The sequence below is a fragment of the Hesperophylax consimilis genome, chromosome 4 (assembly GCF_061612785.1).
Source record: "Hesperophylax consimilis isolate HC1 chromosome 4, BYU_Hcon_1.0, whole genome shotgun sequence".
NCBI classification, from domain to species: domain Eukaryota; kingdom Metazoa; phylum Arthropoda; class Insecta; order Trichoptera; family Limnephilidae; genus Hesperophylax; species Hesperophylax consimilis.
Window position 1 is genome coordinate 21,171,763 of NC_142839.1, and position 23,408 is coordinate 21,195,170.

The 23,408-nt window shown below is 33.3% G+C and overlaps 1 protein-coding gene and 1 long non-coding RNA gene across 2 annotated transcripts in view; one reads left to right on the top strand and one right to left on the bottom strand.

The window, feature by feature from the left end:
- Positions 1 to 23,408, top strand: part of Fatp1 (Fatty acid transport protein 1) — an 80,153-nt gene that overhangs the window by 38,702 nt on the left and 18,043 nt on the right. The window contains exon 3 of the mRNA XM_089651486.1: positions 13,043 to 13,193. Within this exon, the coding sequence (XP_089507612.1) occupies positions 13,043 to 13,193 (151 nt within the window). The remainder of the gene's footprint in view (positions 1 to 13,042; positions 13,194 to 23,408) is intronic.
- LOC149424352 (uncharacterized) lies at positions 2,260 to 3,539 on the bottom strand. Its single transcript, XR_016305784.1, has 3 exons — positions 3,164 to 3,539; positions 3,005 to 3,076; positions 2,260 to 2,667 (listed from the first exon to the last, which is right to left on the bottom strand). It is a non-coding gene; the product is annotated as an uncharacterized LOC149424352 (long non-coding RNA).

Genomic DNA, 23,408 nt, shown 5'->3' on the forward strand with positions numbered 1-23,408 from the left:
CTATTCAGATCTAGTCACTAAACACGGCTAAAGCCATTTGGAGCAACGTTTCAATTCTGAATGGTGGTCTTACACCAGGGCGATACTGGTAGTATCTTCCACTCTGGAACGTGCCGCAAAATACTATATATTATTTTTAATTAATTAATTGTGAAATAACACAAATTAATCAAATAAAATTTATTTGCGCACGCCGGGTTCGAACCCGCGACCTTCGGAATGGCAGTCCAATGCGTTACCGTCAAAATCACCTGATGTTCTTTTGCTGTAATTTTTTTTTAATGATAAACTTTGGTACTGCTTGTTATTCCGCGTTCTTGCGGAGTAAACCGATTCATGTCTTGTCGATTTGTATTCTGCGTTTGTTTACTTCACAGATGTCAAAACCAAATTGACATCTGGCGCCATTTGCAAAAGTTATAGCGTTTTCCAATAGGGTGATTACTTTTGCCCCACCCTGTACTTATATAACTTTTTTTTAATAAATTAACATAACCGAATCAAGGATGCAGGTAAGATGTCTAAATAACAAAAATAAATTAATGTGAATAAAGGTGAAAATAAATTTAAGACAAGTAGGAAGATGAAGTTCTGGGAAGGTAAAAGGTATGAGGGTTGGGTAGGAATCTAGGGATCAGTAGGTACGTCCAGGAGTGAAGGATGTATGAATATATCCCTCCCACTGCGGCGGAAGGTGATTGGTAGAGAGACCAGGAGAGGTCAAAGGGTCTCTCCAAACCTACCTCCCGATTAACCCGGCCACCCCTGCTATATCACCAAACGTAGCGAACCACTTGGAGTGTGCTATGGCAGAGGTTATGGTTTTTCCAATAAATGCTATTCCCGGGGCGGCGGTACCCAAACCTGCCTCCCAAATTGTGATAAAAAATTACCCATAATATGACTATTTAAAAAAAATATCTGTTTATTATTAATATTTTATTGACTGTTAATTTTTGAAACTCTTATGAAATCACAAATAAGGAGGAAAGCAAAGCAAATTTATTCATATTTTGATATCACTAAACATGTCAAATCCATGCATTGAAGAATAGTGTTTTGTGGTTAGCAAATTTGCAAGTTTATATGCCAAGCAAGTCCATAAGAGGCGTTAATGTATTTATTATATTTAGATGAGACATGAAGCGAAAAAATTCGCTTTTTTACCTCCAATTGACCTAGAACGCTCTAACTAAAACTACGGAATCCGGGTCTACGCGCACTGCTTATCGCGTTCTAATAGTGGTACAAGTTTCGATGAGATATACGCAATAGCGCCTCTAATTGTATAGTTCTATGGTACGAGGCCGCTTTCCGCGTGAAGAATTTAGATTTGGGCAACACCCTCAAAATAAACAATATTTAGTGTTAAAAGAATCCGACAGAGGTGTCTGAATTCGTATTAGGAATAATTTTGGGGATTATAATTTAAATAACGAAATTAAATTACCGACATCTATTGCAATTTTAGAAAAACAGAACCATTTTTAGTTAGCACCGAGCGAATTATAACGATGTCGAAATGAAGATGGTTCTCAAAATATGGGTTTTATTACGGATTTAATTAATTATTATTTTTTTTTAATTTTACAAAAAACATTTACGAAAGTTATTTGAATAGGTATAAAAATTACTTTACTATACTAAAATACTATTATCACTTTTATAAAAGTAATTTATAACTTTTATAAAATCAATAAATATATTTTTACATCAATAAGGTTTTTCTTATATGGTTATCTTTATAGGGTGTCCGGGGGTAAAGTGCTCAAACTTCAGGAGGTTATTCTAAATGCTAGAAGAAGTAAAAATGAAATGGAAATTATTCGAATTTCCAAATTTTTTCCACAAAAATTTATTTTCCGTAGAAGAAATTGTTTTTTTTTCTAAAAAAATTAAACTTTTTTACTCGAAAACTATCTTAAAACGTTGGAATTCCAAAAAAAGTTTTTTTTTCTTTTTTACTTGTACTATCAATTAGAATCACCTCCCGAAGTTTGTGCACTTTACCCCCGACATCTTGTATAATATGCGCAATATAATATTTATACACGTGTAATATCTACTTTTGTACATTTATATCAATTATATACACGTTTACATTTTTATGCTCATCAAATTTATTATATTATAAAGATAGATAGAAAGATCCTTAGTGCTTCCCGAGGACTTACAAATCAGAAGACTTTTTTGTAAGTATTTATTTATTCATTTAAACAATTCAATAATTATAAAGAGTAATAAAACATGTAAGCAACATAAAATTACATTCTAAAATGTGAAAGGGGCTCTATTTATTTACATTTTTATGAAATTACTACTTTTAATAGTTTAAGCTTTCAGTGAACTTTCAATTTTATTTTTAACTTCTCTAAATATTATTTGTTTAAATTGTCAAATATAATTTAATCACAAACACAAGATTCACTCAAAATGAAAGATTGGTGGTTCTGAAATGTTCCCATAAATACGGTGAAAGAACCCTAAACTATAAACTTATTACCCTAAACATGCTTCGAGCGAAATGCGGATCTGGAAACCTTATCGTCAATCTGAGCAAAACATACCATGAACGTCAATATAGCAACAGCCTTTGTTCTGCTGCAGTTTCATTAAATGCCGAGAGATCCGTTTACAGTCTCCAAAAAGCAATACTGGGGCACAACCCTAGAAGCAAAGCAAAATGATTGGAATACAGAAAGATAAAAACACACCATTGTCAAAAATATCTTGGCCGTTAATGATTAAATAAAATTAGATTTATTCAGGAAGGCAAGCATTACGGTGATCGATGTGAAAAATCTAACATAGCCCTAGAATAACTCCAGTATCTTTAAGAAACCTTTCTCTTAAAGCTCAGAAAAAAACTTTCCATGACAGTTAGATATACCACTCTACAACAAGACCGCGTACGGTAAAACTGTAAAAAAAAATAAAGTAATAAATAACAAAATAAATATTTCACAACACAATCATTTCATCGAAAATCTTAAATCCGTTTCACCTTTCTACATTTTCTATATTCTCCTTAAGAGTATAATCCTTAGATAATGCCTTTTCAGATTATTCGTGGAAGCTAGAAAAAAATAAAATCATTGATTATAACTGCACTTCAAGTGACCTTTTAAATAACAGTAAAGGGCTCAAATGATTTTATTATTACCTCCGTGCCTTTGCATCTTTACAAGACTTGGGCAAAACATTCTGTAGCGGAGTATAGATTTCACATCTGAAACATAATTAAAGAGTTTATTGAAAATAGAACACCAAGGTACGGTTAGTCAAAAAACGTACAATTAAGTTAATTCTGGGTAGAAATTGTACAGTTGACATTCAGGACAGGTTCACTCCCTCCTCCTCAAAAAAGACCCTCTATACAGCATTCTCAAAGATGACACAGGCTCTGAGAGAAATTATTTTCTTCAGGGCCTCCTTCCGACATGAAAAATAACATCACTGAACTTAATTATATTATTGTAGAAAGCAATCACTTTGTGGTTTGACATATTTAATAAAATAAAATACTTTTTTGTTTTAAAACCACGATATTTATTAATTTAAGAACCGACCGGTTTCGCTTTACTTAAGCATCATCAGGGTACAAATTAATACTAAACAAGAAGTACATAATGTGTGCATATATATAACAAAATATAGAGGGAGACAACATGATACAAATATATTATAGAGGGAGACAACATGATACAAATATAAGCAACACAAAGACGGTCATAAAATACATTAACATAAGTGTACAAGTAATGGAAAACCGCTAGATAATTATGTAGACTAATGGGTTATACGAATAAATCGGGAAAAACAAAACATCAATAAAACCTCAATAATAACGGTTTTTTCCGAATTTGCAAATCAATTGATCGATAAAGATCATACATTCTGTCATAGCACCGGTGCTAACATCTTACATAAAAACGGGCATGGTAACAGACTAAACAATTTAGAGGCACTAGAAATTAAAAAAGCTGTAAAAACCAAAAGTCAGATACTTAATAATCAATTAGACATATCAAGTAGTCCAATATTAAGTCTGTTTCCAATAAACCCATAAAAAATTCCCAGTTCTCCTTACCTCCTTACCACCTTGCCAGTTGATGTTTTGTTTCTCCCGATTTATTCGTATAACCCATTAGTCTACATAATTATCTAGCGGTTTTTCCATTACTTGTGCACTTATGTTAATGTATTTTATGACCGTCTTTGTGTTGCTTATATTTGTATCATGTTGTCTCCCTCTATATTTTGTTATATATATGCACACATTATGTACTTCTTGTTTAGTATTAATTTGTACCCTGATGATGCTTAAGTAAAGCGAAACCGGTCGGTTCTTAAATTAATAAATATCGTGGTTTTAAAACAAAAAAGTATTTTATTTTATTAAATTATATTCCCCACAGTTTCAGAACTTTCAATAGCTTTTTTCGCTGGCCCGTTCATTATTTTTCTGGATTCCATGTTCGAGTATTGTTATTTGAAACAGGTGGCCCTTATTATTATTACATATTATATTATATTTCGGACATCGTTGCATTGTGAATCATTAGAGCAGATCTTAGAGTAATATTACTCTAAGGAGCAGATGTAAAGTGACGTGTGTATTTGTGTACGTAGAAAGTTAATTCGCAAATAAATCACGATCGTATAGGAACAAGAAAAGAGACAAGACAACAAGAAAACTAAATTAATAAAAATTTACCCCGTAATTTCTAATGCATTGGAATTAGTTTTATTTCCCAAAGTACCTATTCTGAAAAAAAAATAATAACTTTTTACTACACAATACATAAATAAAAATATGAATTATTAATTTTTATAGTAAATTATCGTTTATAATAATTATAAGCTTATAAATCAAAAATTGTATTTTTTTCTTCTCACCTATTAGATAGGATATAATTTTATGAGATAACATTTTTTCTTTGAAATACGGGATATCTTTCGTGTATTTCCCATCTTTGAAAAAACAATATTTATTAACTCATAAACTTTACACGCGTAAAAATTATCTTTATAAATTCAAATATTTGCACGTAATCGCACGTCTGTAGATCATAGAACGATGAACGACACGTCTGCCCCCAAAGCCCTCGAGTTGGCGAATGAACTTTTCAAATAAAGATAGGTTAATCTTCAAGTCGGAGCGAGCGCGCTATAATAAATATGATTTAAAAGCAATAGGCGTAAGCGACAGTTGTGAAAATGTTTAATAAATCACGGCGTATTTCAAAAATAGCAAAAATTACTTTTGGGGTCTATTGAGTAGCATTAAAAGAAGCATTGTGATTTTTTTCATACATATAACTTGTAAAATAACAGAAATAAAAGTGTTAATAATATTTTTCGGAGCATACTTTGCGATTTATTTCTATCGAGGGAATTTCAAATAATTACCGTTTCGGCTTTTGGAACAAATAGATACTATCTTAAAGAATAACATATATTTTTTTAAGAGCTTAAAAACTTCAAACTTTTAAGAAAAATATCTCGGAAATTGGATGAAATTCGAATAGTGGGCCCTTAAAGTGCAATAAAATGTCACTTTTATAACCAATTATTTATAAACATATGTTAAATTATGCCAGTTGGATTTTGCAAATTGGCTCATTTACGTACAAATAATAAAATGAGTGACGACACTTTTTATAAAATACAAGCGTTTGCATTTCTTTCATAAAATATTATTATGTAGGTACATATGTAAATTAGTAATACTATTTTGTGCGTTTTTTAAAACGGAGGGGTACGATGCACTTGCAACCAATAAGACCATATCTATACCCGGTTGAGCGACGTTGTGAGCTGGGTTAAGGTAGGGACTTTAGGAAGATGTAGGTATGAGGTGAAAAGGCGCATGCCGGTAACTCATTCGTATAGAAATGTATTATGTAGTCTTTGTGAGAAAAGATCCGTTCGCTTGCTGCCGACGTCAACTGTATGTAAACGGTTGTTCGCTTTTTCCGCCGAGTTTCTTGCTGGTGGGATCAATTGATCTCCGAATTTTAACACGATTATGTTTTTCTGTTTCATTGTTTTAATGTTATCGATATTGTTTCAAATATTAATATAATAATTTTTCTTCTTCGTAAGGTTGGTTATACTATAGCTGGCGGAGGTTAAAGTGGGAGCTGACATTATTCAGCTAGTCGACGGCATCGGGAGTCACTTGGTTCAGCACAGATTTGCCATAGAGAAACGAATTTATTTCAAAAATAGTATAATACAATAAAAACAAAAACCGCTTACCTCACCAGGTAATGTCAAGATGTGCAGCTTTACAACTATATTAGAAATGAAAAAAGACATTTGAACTTTAATACAATCAAATAAAATCTTCGAAATGATTACGAAAATAAACGTTACAGTTATTCAAACAAAATTTGCAGCTGGGAAGTAAGTTTAAAGTTGGAAACAATAACTTTCTACTGACTAAATAAGTATTACAAAGTACCAGTATTGGCTTATCTTTCGTGTTTTATTTACTATCGTGGCCTATATATAACATTAAGCCATATATATTTTTTTAAATCGTGATATTTTTACTATCTAGCTTCGTCTAGATATTTATATAGCTATTTTTTAGACTTTTTTTGCTTATTGATCAATAGAAATAAACATTATTCGCCATATTTTCTTGACAATGAGGTGGATAATCCATAGCTTTACAGCTTGTAATGGATAAGATATGACGTTTCGATATGAAAATTATTTATTTACTTAGTTATTATTTATTTAAAATAGTTGCATTGACAGAAAAAGATTTGCAAATTTAATGCCGCCAGAGCTTTTTCCACTTTATTAAGTACCTATATTTATTAATAACGTTAGCTCATTTGAAAGATTGTATGTTTATTACATTAATTTTATTTGTGTAATTATAAAGTAATTTCGATTGTGTTATCTGGTTCAATGAACTCTATAACTCGGATTTGCTTTGAATTGTGTCGTTTTTTAAAATGAAAACTGATTTTATGAAAATTTCAGACAAGCCATAAAGTAGGTACCTATAATACAATGAAATATTTTTTCACAATTTTTTATTATTTTTTTAAAATTTTATAATATTTTCTTGTGATTTTTCACGGGTCTGCTGTACCATTAAACAGCATTGACGGGTCATGCAATCCTTCAATTATTTCTTATGAGACGATCTCGTGACTAGACTAATGGCGAACTACGTCATTGGATGGACTAAGAATGATGAGGAGATAACATGACTAATGGCTAATGAACATTCTTCCGGCAGACCAACTGGGCAGCGAAGGCTTTTTGGGATTGTTGAGTTTTGATTGCTTTACCTCTGATGATACCTCTGATCAGTTATTACATCTACCGTAGTTGCATCATATACCCCAATCATAACCATATGCCATCTTTACGGTTGATGTTTGCAAACATTGTTTTGCTCCGCTCGTTAAAATGTCGAGTGCTGACACACTTTCGCGGAGAATATCCGATTACGTGGGGGTTTGATCATTATTTCATTTTCACAATGGTATATCCTCAGGAATATTAATGTTTGCGAGGAAATTCTTACATAACCACTATGAGGGAGTCAGATGATTTCAGCCATATCCATCTATAATATCTTCTAGTATTCATATGCAATGTCTCGTAACTCAACATCCCACACTTTTGATAATTTGTGTCGATCATCTGTAATTATAATTACGAATTAATATCAGAACTGTGAGAATGATGACTTTTGCCTTTGAAGGTTGTGGGTAAGTAGTAAACCGTAAGTATTAATCCAAAATCTATTTTTGGTGTCATACAAAGGGAAAATAAAAACCACGCCAAGTTTCACAATTTTTCTGATTGGTACAGATTGTATTCAGTCTGCGTAAATCCCTGCTTTTACAATCAACGATTGTATCTGGACTTGCGTTATTTCTTTCTTACATCCGTTGTTTTTCATAATTTCCGCTTCTGGCGTTCAGACCTCTTTTCTTCAAATTCTACCGATATAATCTACCGGGTCCCGTGAAATAAAATACGACGTTTCGTAACCTCAGGTCATATTGCTCCAAGAAACCTCATTTCACAAGGTAAGGCTGTCTCCCGTCATGCCTCTAAAGGTTTCTACTCATCCTTGGTAATGTTTAATGGCACCCTGTAGTGACTGTAGTTTCAAAACCTTCTAACATAAATGCCTGAACACTAGAAAACAAACCCTGTAGTGACTGTAGTTTCAAAACCTACTAACATAAATGCCTGAACACTAGCAAACAAATCCTGTAGTGACTGTAGTTTCAAAACCTTCTAACATAAATGCCTGAACACTAGCAAACAAATCCTGTAGTGACTGTAGTTTCAAAACCTACTAACATAAATGCCTGAACACTAGCAAACAAATCCTGTAGTGACTGTAGTTTCAAAACCTACTAACATAAATGCCTGAACACTAGCAAATAAACCCTGTAGTGACTGTAGTTTCAAAACCTTCTAACATAAATGCCTGAACACTGGCAGACAAGATACATGTAAATTTATTTATGGTACATACATGTACGAATTGTGTATTTCCACATTTCAAAGGTTTTTATTTTCTACGTCAGTTTACTGAGTGTATTGGATTGGTTGTTGGTTGTGTTTCAGTGTTCAGTCCACGACAGCGAATGTGCATTTATTTTGTCCGAGTGTCAAATGTAGAGTGTCGCGCGGCCCCTTTGCCCGCACCGACGAGGTCATATCAATAGGGATTAGCTAAATGGTCGGTGTTGGAGCACTTCCTCCGGACTCTAACCACGCGGTTGTGGTCGTGGAACTAATCCAGGGTAACATCACGCCATAAACACTCCTAATTATTCATGTTCATGAGCGAAACGTATTGACAATCTAATTTCGAAACAATTTAATTCATAATAATAAATGATTTGTACAGCATCGTTTTTGTGAAAAATCACATTAAGGTCCAACTAAAGTTTCGAATCAATCGCTTAAATTTAACCCTCTCCGGCAAAAAAAATGGTTTTTTCTCTCTGCCCCAAAAAAAATTTATTTCATATGACCTATGTAAATTGTATACTTTGACCTTTTATAATATTTCTACTACATTCATTTGAACGAAATAATTAGAATCGATTATATCGATATTATAGAATATTTGTTCATTTTTAAATGAATATCTCTAATATACCCATCGCTACTCATACTCAATTTTTCCGGGGGGGGGGGTGTGTTGTTACTTCGAGTTAGTAGGTACCAGATTATCATCAATGTAGTTTTTAAAATGAAATTTTAAAATCAGACCGAAATAAAAAAAAAATTATTTTATCATCCTGCATTATTATGTAATATTTGCGTACAACAGACTGCAGGTGTATATGTATATACAGATGTAACTCAATGACACATGTATGTTTTTTTTGTAACTATCCAAATATGATCAATGTGTTAATTTGACATTTTCATTCTTTGAATTTGACCAACAAGTTGAAACATACTAACACGCCAAAACTTTTAACCAAGTAAATACTTTTTGAAATAAAAATGTTGAATCTGATGGGGACAAAGTGCGGTTCAGAATTCATTGGGAAGACTTGGAAATCTTTATATTATTTTTTTTATTACGTCATATGCCTAACTCGTTTTTTATACCTTCACTTAATAATATAAATAGAAATGCGTATATCAATAAAATATTGATGGCAACAGTTGCGAATTTGCCCACGGCCACCTCTGAGTTTGCGAAGTGGAATATAATCATATTCAATACATCTAACAATAAAGTGTTTTTTCTCCAAACTCCTTGGCCCATACAAAGAATAATAAATTAAGTGATTGATTGATCTTGACTCAAATAAAAAGTCCGGTACAAAGTCACACTTGGTTCATGTTGCATAATATATACCTGTCTCTTCTGCAAAGAGATGGAATTTTGAAGTCTAAAGTGTTCAGATCCAGGCCCGGTCTTTTGAAGTCTAAAGCGTCCAGATCAATGCCATTTCTTTTGTTTCAGGCTCAATAATTAGAGTAGGCTAAAATTCAAGCTGTTCCAAGAGCCATTTGAATCAATTGTCCAGCTAGGCAGATGCCAGTGGAACTATTGCATCCCCAATTGGGGTGAACTTGGAGGCTATAGGTAGTGTGGAGGTAAAGGAGATCGGAATACTTGGCTAGTCAGATCTGGTCACCAAACACGGCTAAAGCCATTTACAGCAACGTTTCGATTCTGGTGCTGGTCTTTCACCAGGACGATACTGAGTTATGTTCCGCTCTGGAACGATATCTGCTGTACCTATAATACCGTCATTATTTTAGGTCTTAAAACAATCATAATTTTTTATTCTACCGTCATCAAACGGCGGCGATAACAATACAAAAACATGCATCCTGGAATATTTTATTGTAGAGTTTCGTATCCATGGATATTTTTATCGTGTTTCTGTGTCACTACTAGACTAAAATTGATTTTTAGATTGCCAACACAGTGCTCAACAAGGAGTTAAAAAAATATATTTTCATTAAACTCCCAAATTTGTATCACTCATTTAATTTATAGGAAGATGTACATGTATACTTGTTTTATTTGCGTTAAAATCACGTCTCGATATATTTTTAAATTAAATTGAATAACCGAGACCTAGTTTATGTCAATGTCTAGATTTCCTAGTTTTATATATGCTGCGTTCTCTCGTTTGGTATGGAAATGCACAGAATTATGAGGAACTGAAATTCAGAAAACACTGCGAAGTTTTGTAGGAGAAGTCGGGGACGGCAAAAATATAAGTGAACCAGAAACTTGAGTCGAGTTAGCATAATAAAATAGTATCTATGAATGTGAATGAATCAAGGAGTGTGTGCCAATACTGAGTTATTTGGCTGTATGTCCCTCTGTCAAATTAGTCAGGCCTTTATCAATAAATTCAAAAATTATACACGATTTTGCTCAATGGAAATTATGTCTATTCTCTAGAGTATTTTGCTTTTTAAACCTGCACAGCATGATGTAAACACAATTATTATTATCATTCAAAGGCACGTACATGACTGTGGTCTCTTTTCAGTAATAACAGATAATTTATTAAATAACTAGTGCAGACCCATGACAAATCACGCGATATTATAATTCCCATTTTGAAAATGACAGTTAAAATAGTTAAATAAATTCTGCTAAAAATATTAAAAAATAAAGGTAAGTATTTTATCGCCTATCTGAATTCTTCAAATAAATAGTTCCAATTTTTAAAATAACACAAATACAAAGCAAATCCGAGTTCTGAAGTTCATTGAACCAAGGTTACGTAGGACAGACACAACCGAAATTAGTATTTTTGATTTTGATGATGGATTATGGACACAGATTAGGGTAGACCGAGGCTATTCGGATCATTTTTTATGTTTTCTTGAAAAAAATTAAAACTAATGCATTTTCGAAAAAAAAAAAAAAAATTATTTAATATTAAGCATTTGACATTTTTATATGTTTTAATTTTAATGATCATAACATAAAGTAACTTTAAAAAAACATATGACTATTACTGTAGACCTCTCCACTGATCCGAATCACCACATATATATGTGGTGATTCGGATCAGTGGTGGGGCTACTCGGATCAAACCCGAATAAATAGTTAAGTATGAAAAAAAAACAAAAACCAAAAATATGTTTTAGAACCCATAACTTTTATGAAAGTTTCATGACACTTATTACACTCTTATTGGCTTACCCACCGCACAAATAAAAACTTTATTAAAAACTTTCTTGTCGTAACATTTTTCGTGGCACCATTCTTCGCAAGAAGAATATTGAATCCAATCTTCCTTTTGAGGATGTACAAAAGCTTCATTGCAATAAATGCAAAACCACTTTCTTGAAGCCCCAGCCGATGAAGAAGCTGTTACGGAAGATTTTTTAACTTTAAGTTCCGGGGTACCTTTTCCTTTGAACTGTAATTTTGGACAGTTTTTGGCGGGAGATCTTTTGATTTCCTTTGCGTTCGAGGCTTTTATTTTTTCTTCAGTATCTTTACGCAATTTGGAAACGTTTACTGGAGATGTAATATAAAAAAATTGGCACCTTTGCAACGCGGGAGTTCTTTTTATCCTCCTGAAAAGGATGTGCCTACTAAAATTGTCGTGTATTTGATTCCGTAGCTCACAGCAGCACTGCGTAATCCCATTTCACCGGATTTTACTTTCCTATCGGTTTCATCCATCGCAATTTTCGACCATGATTGATTAGTCGTCTTTTTCACATAGTTGCACACCATCTGTTTCAAATAAAAATATAAAACAATTAACGCATCGAATTTTAAAAGCATTAAAATATGATCCAAATAGCCCCCCACCGTCGGTCCGTTAAACCTCACATTTATTAATATGATATTTACTCAAAGTAAAATACAAAAACCTACAAAATGCAATTTATTGCGCTTTAATTCTGTTTACTGTGCATTTGATTGATAAATATATAACATATGAACATGACTGAATAGCTTACCTTTTCAGAAAAAACACTAAGAACGCAGAGAACAATATTACATCAGGCATTTATTTGAGACGAACTTGTACGATCTTCACACATATCGATTTTTAGCAGTCAACCCACGCAATCTGTAAGATCGGTAATTTTACTATTATGACATACGGTAGATGGGGACGCTATGTCCAAATTCTTTCATTGTCATTTGGTTACAATAGCCGAGATATATCCATATTGCTTAGCTTGATCCGAATAACTCACCCGATCCGAATAGCCTCGGTCTACCCTACAGATACCAACTTTAAATCCTATTCAGTATGGTCTTTTTTCAACAAAAAATAGTGAAAAGGAAAATATGTATCTGTCCTACGTAACCTTGGTTCAATGAACTTCAGAACTTTAATTTATGTACTTTCGGAGGGCGTTTGTGACGTCACGCCGGCCAACGCTTGTAGGGGCAGCCCCGGGTACCGGTGACAGTTGTAGCAGCAATTAGCGCTACCTACGTCATAGCGGTTCTCACGAGCTACTTACTATAAAGTGGAGCCTAGTGTAATATAATGACTAGTGACTAACTTTGTTAACCTTCTTGTTACAGGGCAGTGTGGGGGTACATCAAGATGCTGATCCAAGTGAGGAGGTTCAACAAGAACAACATGACAATCCCGGACATCTTCGACGAGGTGGCCGCTAAGACGCCCGACAAGGCTTGTTTCCTATTCCAAGAAGAAGTCTGGTCCTACGCTAAGGTAAAATTTGACTTGTTACATCCCCTCACCATTCCAGAACTGTGTTATGAAAAACAGTTTTTCATAACATTCTAATGACATGGGTTCGCTCGAGGCAAATTTTTTTTAAACGGTTTTTAAATATTATAAAACGGTTTTTCAACGGCAAACGGTTTTTTTCGGCGCCGAATATTGTTTTTACACGACTTCATCACATACGTTCAATTCCGGCGTTATTTTAGGGTATTATCTCGTCTTAAGATGATACAAAATCTGATAATCGAGTTTAATATATAAATTATTTATTCCAGAATGTGGGAAGGTTAGTATTAGCATCCCCAATGACATGGAGAAATGTAAGAAAAGAACACACTTCTAGTGATTTTCTATTCAGTGATTTCAGCGGGCATTGAATTCAAGTTCAAAACTCGTCAGAAAAATAAAATTGGTGGCCAAATTCTTATACATAAGTACTCATTTCTCAATGTTGCTCTCCAATTGAAGTGTTTATTAGCTCTGGTCTACAGACATAAAAAGTTATAAGTTATGAATTATAAATTAGTTAAACATATATTCTAAAGGATAAAAATCTCAAAACAAGTTGACACAATCCTTAATAATTTTTCGGTCTGCTGATATGGTAAATAATATTATTATGTACATTAATACTTATTTTCCAAGTGCTTAAGAACCTCCAGGTTTTATGTAAATCGTTATCTAATTTAAATATTTATAGTTTTCACGAGATACAACATTTATATATTTGATACCGTCTTATACTATAATTTAATAACAAAAAATGTAGGTACTAAACCCGTCATTATTCCAGGTGCCTTGTAATAATTACGATTGTTGTTGCTGTAACTTGTATTTTATGAATACAGACTACACCATGGGTGTCTATTTTAATTTGGACAAAAATAAGTTTTAATAATTGAGCATTACGATTACGACACAGGCTAGTCCTAGTGAGGTCAATAATTAAAATGTAAACAGTAATACCCATAGACTAAATTAGACTACATCAATGGTGATACCGCATGTAAAGAAACAATAAATTCAATATAATTAAAAATTCGAACGAAATCACGTATGCAAAAAACATCTCAAAATTACATGTTTTGATCAGGAATAATTTTAATATTAAAATGTTTCCGCCATACTCTAAACAACATAATTTGCCACGTTATTAAAATAGCAAATCCGAAAAGTGAGTTTTTATATGGACAAAACTATTTATTCATAATAAATTATGTACGGGCGCAAACAAATAATTCGTCTTACTATTTTAAAACATAACTTGCAAAAAGTTTACGAAAGAGCAGATTATGAATTCTTATATGTTTACCCTTAAGGCGATGCACTACGTCGTGTAATATTTTAAATTGAGCCGCTATCAATAACAACCCTTACGTAGATGGCGATAAGGTTTAAATTCCCGCTTAACACCATCCGCCTGTTTTGATTTATGCAAGAAAAAAACATGGCCAAAAAGTGCCTTTTATTTTATTTTGTGGATGTTCAAGCATAAATATTTAATTTTTTTCGATCATTTTATAAATAACTTAATATTCCAGATTATACAATAAAATCATAACCGAAAATGGGTTCGTAAGTAGGACATTTTGAACTTTAAAGCAGTTTTCATAGGCCTTTACATTATTTTTTTCGGGGCTTATAAAAAGACTTATCTAAAAAATACTCGATTATTTCAAAGGCCAAGATGTATTCAATTAAAGCATCTGAAACATTTCTAGGCGACCAAATTTTCAAACCAAAAACACATGATTTTGCATTACCACGTATGGCATTGCCTTAATGTTTTTTTATAGGTTGGAAAAATCGCAAAATGTGCTTTATATCTATGTTTTTTTTAATTTTTTTATTTCTTTTTATTTAGGAAGCAAACAGTCGTACAGTAAAAATTATAACAATAAACATTCATATGTTCTAGACCAATTAAGTTCCATTAAATTAAATGTAGATTTAGTATTTTTTACCTACACAACATATTAAATGGCAAAAAATAAACATAATAAAGAAATACATAAATATAAAAACAAAAAGAAAAAATACAACTTTTCGCATAGTTATACTATTCACTACGGGTGATAATAATGTACTTTTCACAACAAAAAAAATTGAGTAAAATAAAAGTATTTTAATTTATTAATTTATTAAGCTGAATTTTATATGATATTAAGTTATGGTTGAAAATGTCAACATCTCGTAAGGCATTGTGAGTTTCACAGATACGTACTATTACAGAGTTTTGCGCGTATTTGGATTTACAATGTGGTATTCTAAATAAATCATTCGATCTGGTGTTTTGCTTGGGGCAACGAAATGCAATCCTTTCTAAAAGATATGATGAATCAACTAGGCAGTTTACGATTTTGTGTAAGAATAATGCATCAGAGATTTTTCTACGTTTATTTAAAGTGACAGGGACAAATCGATGGTCACTAAAACGATACGATAGGTGTTTCATAAATTTGTTCTGAATATTTTCAATGCGATCAATATATGTTTGATATTGAGGATTCCAAATTACTGAGGCGAATTCTAGTTGTGACCGTACATATGACATATATAATAGAATTAGGGTGTGTGCTACCGTAAAAGGCTTTGTAATTCGAATAATGAAACCCAATTGCTTATAAGCTTTTTTTAGAATATTTTCAATATGATCCCTAAATAACATTCTAGAATCTAGTATTACTCCAAGATCTCTTATTGTTTCTACTCGTTGTAGAGGTACATGGTTTAGTTTGTAAGTATAATAAATTGAATGTTTTTTTCGTGTAAAAGTAATAACATTACATTTATCTATGTTTAGATATAGTTGATTGTTTTTGCAATATTCCTCAATTTTACCAAGGTCTTCTTGTAATTGGTCGCAATCATCTATGGAGCTAATACATTTATATAATTTCATGTCATCAGCGTAAAATAGGAAACAAGAATTACTAATAAGACGATTCATGTCGTTTATGTATAAAATAAACAAGAGAGGCCCTAGATGGGAGCCTTGCGGTACCCCTGAGGGAATAATTATAATTTGTGACATGTAACCTTTTAAAGCAACAGCCTGACTTCTATTTTTAACATATGAAGAGAACCATCTCAGAAGATTTCCACATATACCAATTTTCGAGAGCTTGTTTAACAGTATGTCGTGATTAACTTTGTCAAAAGCCTTAGAAAAATCTGTGTAGATGGAATCTACCTGTTTCCCATTATCCATAGAGTTAAGAACAAAATCAGTAAACTGTCCTAGGTTCGAATCAACAGATCTGCCTTGAAAAAAACCATGTTGATGCGGGCTAATAATAGTATTTTTGCATAAGTCAAAAAGTTGGTTATACACGATTTTTTCCAAGATTTTACTTAAGATACATAGTTTAGAGATAGGTCTATAATTTTCAATGTTGTGTTTGTCCCCTTTTTTAAAAACAGGTGAAACAAAAGCTTGTTTCCAAATGGTAGGAAATACACCTTCTTTAAAAGATTTTTGGAACAGTAGTGTTACAGGAGTAACTAGTGTTTCAGCACAATTAACAATAAAAATTGGGTGTAACTTATCACAACCGGCACTTTTTTTAGTGTCCACATTTTTGAGATGTTTTAACACTAATGGTGCAGTTATATCAATTGAATCAAAATTAATTGAATTGATGGTAACATCATTACTTGTATCAACAATATTTGTGGAAGTATTATTAGTAGTTTTATCGGGGATAAAGACAGATTGGAAGTAATCGTTAAAAAGATTGCAAATTCGTTGACCATCACTTGAGGAAATGTTTTTGTGATACACGTTATTAGGTACTTCAGAAGATGACTGTTTTGATTTCACGAAAGTCCAAAAATATTTCACATCTTTCCTTATATTTACCTCGGCTTTCTTTATATAATTAGTATAACACTCTTTTTCTGTTCTTTTTTGGCGAGTCCTGAGTAATGAGAAGGTATGATAATCTGAGGGGTGTGAATAATTTTTAAACTTTCGGTGATACTTTAGCTTTTCTTTGATGATTTTGATTAGGTAGGGAGTGTACCATGGGGGATATTTGGGAGACAGATAAATGGTTTTTGATGGTACGTAGTGATCAATAGCTTCATTAATAATTTCGTAGAATTTATCAGTTGCTTCTTCCATACCCCTTGAAGAAAAAATATTCGACCAGTCAAATTGCTCCAAAAACTCGTTAATCTTGACGTAGTCAGCTGAATTAAATAATAAGACTTGTCGTGGTTGATGTATTAAATAAGGTTCGTTTTTTAGTCTTATTTCTATTTTGAAAGATTTGTGATGCAAATCTTCAGTTAAAAGGGGTGGAATGCAAGGTTGTAATGAGCAGTTCATGTTGCTAATGGCTAGGTCAAGAACACGTTGATTTACATTTAAGATGTTATTATATTGAAAAAAGTCACAAAGAGATAAAAAGTCTATAACAGTAAAGCTGGCTTCGTCAACAGGTATTTGTGGTATCATCTGTCTTTCAGAATTTAGATTCCAGATAAGTCTAGAAATGTTATAATCACCTACCATAAGAAAGTCATCATCAGGATAGTTCAATCGGAGCTGACTAGCGGACTCAAAGTGAGCTTTAAGATTTCTAATATGATTCGTACCATGGGGATGGTAAGAGCAGCAAATGTTAATATTTTTATTAGAGGTAGTTGAAGTAATAGTTACCCATATATCTTCAGCTTCTAGTGTGGACCAGCTAGTTTGATGAGTAACATTATATTTGGACTGGACAGCAATAAGAACACCCCCTCCCAATGTTTGACCTGTGAGATTATAGTTTCTGTCACGTCTAAAAACATTATATCTGTCGTCAAAAATCTCCGGATCACAAATATTATCGAGAAGCCAAGTTTCTGAAATACATATAATATCAAAGTCATTGTTTAGAACAGCCCTTAGAAAATCATGCGTCTTTGTGCGCAAACCACGTACGTTTTGATAATATATAGTTAAGGAAGCCATATTGTATTACAAAGATAAAATATCAGAAAAATACATTTTCCATAATAAAAATAATAATAATAAGTAAGTATGTGAGTTCGATTCATATAGATAAAAAGTGATCGATGCAGATTCAATACCTCACGAGATGTATAGCATGCCATAATCTGATTGAAAGTAGTTTGTTTACTGACAGTTAGTATATAAAAAATGAAGTATAGTTTAAGTTTAAGTTCTGTATGCGATTTAATAATATTAAATGCGAAACTAAATGAAAAGAAAAAAATACTTTTTTTAGATAATGTAAGTGAAATAAAATTAAAATGCGAAACTAAGTGAAAAGAAAAAAGATTTTGTTTGAATAATATAAGTGAAATTATTACAGTATTTATAGAGAGTCATGCTATTTTGCTTATATCTGCTTCAGAGGAAATTCGAATGACAGGAGAGCTGTCACTTTTTCTCATAAATATATTGCAATTTTTTGTCCACAGATATTGATATTGTTTTTCAGCTTTAATTTCCCTGGCTTTCTTCATCAGTAGCTTGTTAGAAGGCGTGAGGTGGTCGTTGAGGAATATGCGCATGGCTGCTCCTGGAAGACCAATGTCTGCTGAAGTCAGGGTCCGGTGGCGTCGAGCAGCTGTCAGCAAAGCATCCTTATAATCTCGCCGAATGAGACGTAGAATAATGTTGGACGAAGATGTAGGTGTGGGTGTGATTTTGGGAGTTGCCGTTGACCTAGGCCATTGGCGAACTCTATGGATGAAATCAACGTCTTCTCTTTTTATGGGGAATCCTACTTTTTGGGATATATTGCCAATAATGTCGTTTAGATTCTCTTTTTCTGAGGTCGGGACTCCATTGATTTCAATGTTACAGGATCTGTCCCATTGATCCTTTAGATTGTTTTTGAATTCTAACATCTTTACACGTTCATTCAGGGTTATTATTTCACAATCAAGGGTTTTGACTTTAGCTTCATAATCGTCAATTTTAGTACAGCAGAAGTCAATCGATGTTTTGAGGTCGGTTAATTCGTTTTTGAATTGTTCTTTAATTGATTTAATAAAGAGTTCACTCATTTCTTGAAATTTCTTATCTATATATTTGATTAATTTGTTTGAAGAAACATCATCTTCGTCTGTGTCACTCGATGTCACTGTTTTTTTCTGCATTTTTCGCTGTTTACTCAATGTTATCCACTTTGTTTTGAATCTTAAAAAAAATTAATGTTCGTTTGATCAAAATCCTAAATTTCCCAATGTTCTTCACCGATTGTTTTGAAATTTTGACATTCGAATACGCGTGTGTTTTTTTAATATATTTATTATATAAATATCAATTGTGACAAGTAAAAGCTTATTTTTTAAACAGTGCCTTATGTTAGACAAACATGTTTTTAAACAGTGCAATCTGTTGAAAGTAAAAGCAACACGCACTATTTTTCCCCATCTGCACAGATAGACTGATCCACAGCAGTGCGTGGCGGGGTACAGCTAGTGATAATTAAATTAGGGCTTAACCTATTTAAAAATTAAGTAAAAATGTGGTTAGCGTTTTTGACAACATTTTTCACGTTTGGTATAAATTTTTTTTTAGAAAGTGTCCGAAAGAAAAATAAAATCCAATTATTTAATAAATGAGGCCCGCAGAGAGTGCGGAGGCGCGAACAAAAAATAACGTTTGTGCGCGACCATAAATAATAAAATAACATTATTGCAAAAAATAATAACACAGCTTGAAAAGATCTTTCAACCCTTGAAACAACCCTATACCATGAAAATATTATCGTTTCCCTTACTGTCGTGGTCAGAAACATGAAAAGATATTTCTGCAAATCCATCAGAAAAAATCTGCCTGTCAGTAGTTATCCCAATGGTTATCCCATACAAATAAAAATCGGATATGTTTATCCGAGACACTATCTAGGTTAAAAACGAATTTCATCAGAAACATAGTAATCATTTTAAAAAAGGTAGCTGCCAAAAATATGGTGAAAATTAGTTGTAAGATGATTTAGTTAATTCGGAATTTGATCGACAAATATGATGTTTAATAAATAGGTCCCAATGGTCGAGTGGTTTAAGACGCCTGTCCCGGTAAGACAAGAGATCCTGGGTTAGATTTTTCGTGTTTCGTTCAGATTTACTAGTATTATTTTCTTCAGTAATAAATTTCATACTAAATCATTTAAAAATGGCCATTCCTCTGAGTTGTGATAATTGTGTTTGATTGGTTTGCGAACAAAAATGTACAACACGCAGTATTTTTAAAATCTATCAACCCTACCGCAATGATTTAACTAGCTGCCGTTTTCTTGCCGCGTTTATACCAAAGTTGACAAAACATTGTTACCTAAAAGTTGCTAACTAAAAGTTGCTCTTCTCAAATTTAGAAAACTTGTTGCCAAAGAATTGGCGCGAAAGGCAGTAGTGTCAAGAATTAGTTATTATCTCCAAGAAGATGACTTCGATCTGTTGAGTGGTGAGCTGAGGTACGACGGGAGTGTCAAAAACTTTAATGACCAGTAGTGACTTTGAGTATTTGATTTCAATGATCGGACATAAAATCAAGAAACGTGACACAAACTACAGGAAAGCAGTACCTGTCCAAGAAAAGCTAGCAGTTACATTACGTTTTTTGGCTACTGGTGATTCGTACACAAGTCTCGGTTACTTGTTTAAAATCTCAAAATCAACCATTTCACTGTTTGTTATTGAAGGTTGTAAGTTTGCGTGGAGGGGGAACAGTTCTCCACATGTTGCTAGCGCAAAGCGCGCAGCAACAAATCTTCCACTTTTAGTTGTCAAATTTCTTTGATCTTTACCGTCACTCCGCGGGAAACCAAAATTTAGTGGAAGATTTGTCTCTCCACAAGTGGAAGACAGAAAAAGTTGCTGTATTTTGTAGAAAAAGCAACAAATTGCCGCAACTTGTGGAAAACTTAGAGGAAGACTTTGGTGTAAACGCAGCTTTAGCATGCTCAGTTTGACAAGTATCTCACAAGAAAGACTTTTCTCGGCCGAGTGCAGTTAGGAGATATCACTGATTTACGGAAATTACTCTGTAAATAAGTTTTATTTTTTAATTTTTCCAACGTTTAATGGATTGTATTCAAAATACTGCCCAATTTTGTAAACATAACTTTAAGAAACATTTCCCAACGGTAAGCAAACTTTAAAATAAAATCACCCATTTGCAATAAATAATGAACTAAAGTGGACAATTGCTAATGTGCAAAAATAATTATGAAGGTCTTTCTGACGTCTCGTCGGTTATTACTTATTACAGAACAAATAACACACCCATCGGCATCTTTTGTAGCACTTTTTTCAAGTTTTTCTTTCGGTTAACGTTGATTGATTACGTCCGTGAGACGATATTATACGAAACTTATGCATTAGTACTCGTATGTATTGTATTAGCTAAATCATGTTATTTATTATATGTATAAAAGATGATGCGAACCTTGAGAAAACATATTTAAACGATTGAGCAAGCATTTTTTGTAGATATTCGCAACGTTGTTGACAACTAACAAAATATTAGCAACATGTTTGTGTATTCAAGTAGTATAGGTATAATCTTCTTATCTTAAAAAATAAAAATAAACGCCTGCATATGTTTGCGTTCGCATAACTCGAAAATTAGTCGACCGATATCGCTGAAAATTTAAAAGCTTGTTCTTATTATTGCCAGGTGTGTTTAGAAAGTGTTTTGAATAGTAGAATAAGTCGGGGACGCCCGAGGAATACTTTTGCTCAATATCGCTGCACCGGAATGAGATACGGAGTCGAATAATAATTGATGTAATGTAGTTTTGTAACAGTAACATTGTGGTATACAGTAGTGAATGGTGGAAGAAGTCAGAGAAACCCGAAAAAGATATTAGCAATAGCGATGCATTGCGGAGTCCACTAGTATAATATAGTATGTTACTTGGTCGAGTGGTCCAAAACGTCGGATTCCCACACAGGCGTCGCAGGTCCAATGTACTGCTAGCTAAGTTCTCCATCGTTCTAATAGCAACATTATACGATTATTGTGATGGTAGTCGGAGAAATTTAAATATCATCATCGTCGGGTTATTCGTAACTTGGGAATGGTTGTCTTTCTTTAAAAAATAAGAGATTTATTTTTTAGTTATTTTCTAATCTTTTATTATATAGCGCAGTCAGGTCGAATTGCTTAAACTTCTGTTATATTTGACATCGTCAAAAAGCGCCATTTGATTTGAACGGTCCCCGTTAATCTTAGACTCTCGGCCCGTGTTCAATCAATTTTTGATCAAACTTGGTAGAGTAGCTAAAATAATTATTTGAAATCCGTTAGCTTTAATGTTTAACTTTTATTTGTTTTTTAACCACATCGTGAATTTCTGATAAATAGTATCTCTAAATTTCCGGCATTTTTTATATTTTCATGTGGGGGTGTTGCCAGCGAAATTCTTTAATGGTGGAGAATATGTGGTACGATATTTTCACGCGGGGGTGTAGTCAGCGAAATTCTTAAAAGGTGGAGAATGCGTGGTACGATATTTTCACGCGGGGGTGTAGCCAGCGAAATTCTTTAAAGGTGGAGAATGCGTGGTACGATATTTTCACGCGGGGTGTAGCCAGCGAAATTCTTAAAAGGTGGAGAATGCGTGGTACGATATTTTCACGCGGGGGTGTAGTCAGCGAAATTCTTAAAAGGTGGAGAATGCGTGGTACGATATTTTCAAGCGGGATGTAGCCAGCGAAATTCTTAAAAGGTGGAGAATGCGTGGTACGATATTTTCACGCGGGGGTGTAGCCAGCGAAATTCTTTAAAGGTGGAGAATGCGTGGTACGATATTTTCACGCGGGGTGTAGCCAGCGAAATTCTTAAAAGGTGGAGAATGCGTGGTACGATATTTTCACGCGGGGGTGTAGTCAGCGAAATTCTTAAAAGGTGGAGAATGCGTGGTACGATATTTTCAAGCGGGATGTAGCCAGCGAAATTCTTAAAAGGTGGAGAATGCGTGGTACGATATTTTCACGCGGGGGTGTAGTCAGCGAAATTCTTAAAAGGTGGAGAATGCGTGGTACGATATTTTCACGCGGGGGTGTAGCCAGCGAAATTCTTTAAAGGTGGAGAATGCGTGGTACGATATTTTCACGCGGGGTGTAGCCAGCGAAATTCTTAAAAGGTGGAGAATGCGTGGTACGATATTTTCACGCGGGGGTGTAGTCAGCGAAATTCTTAAAAGGTGGAGAATGCGTGGTACGATATTT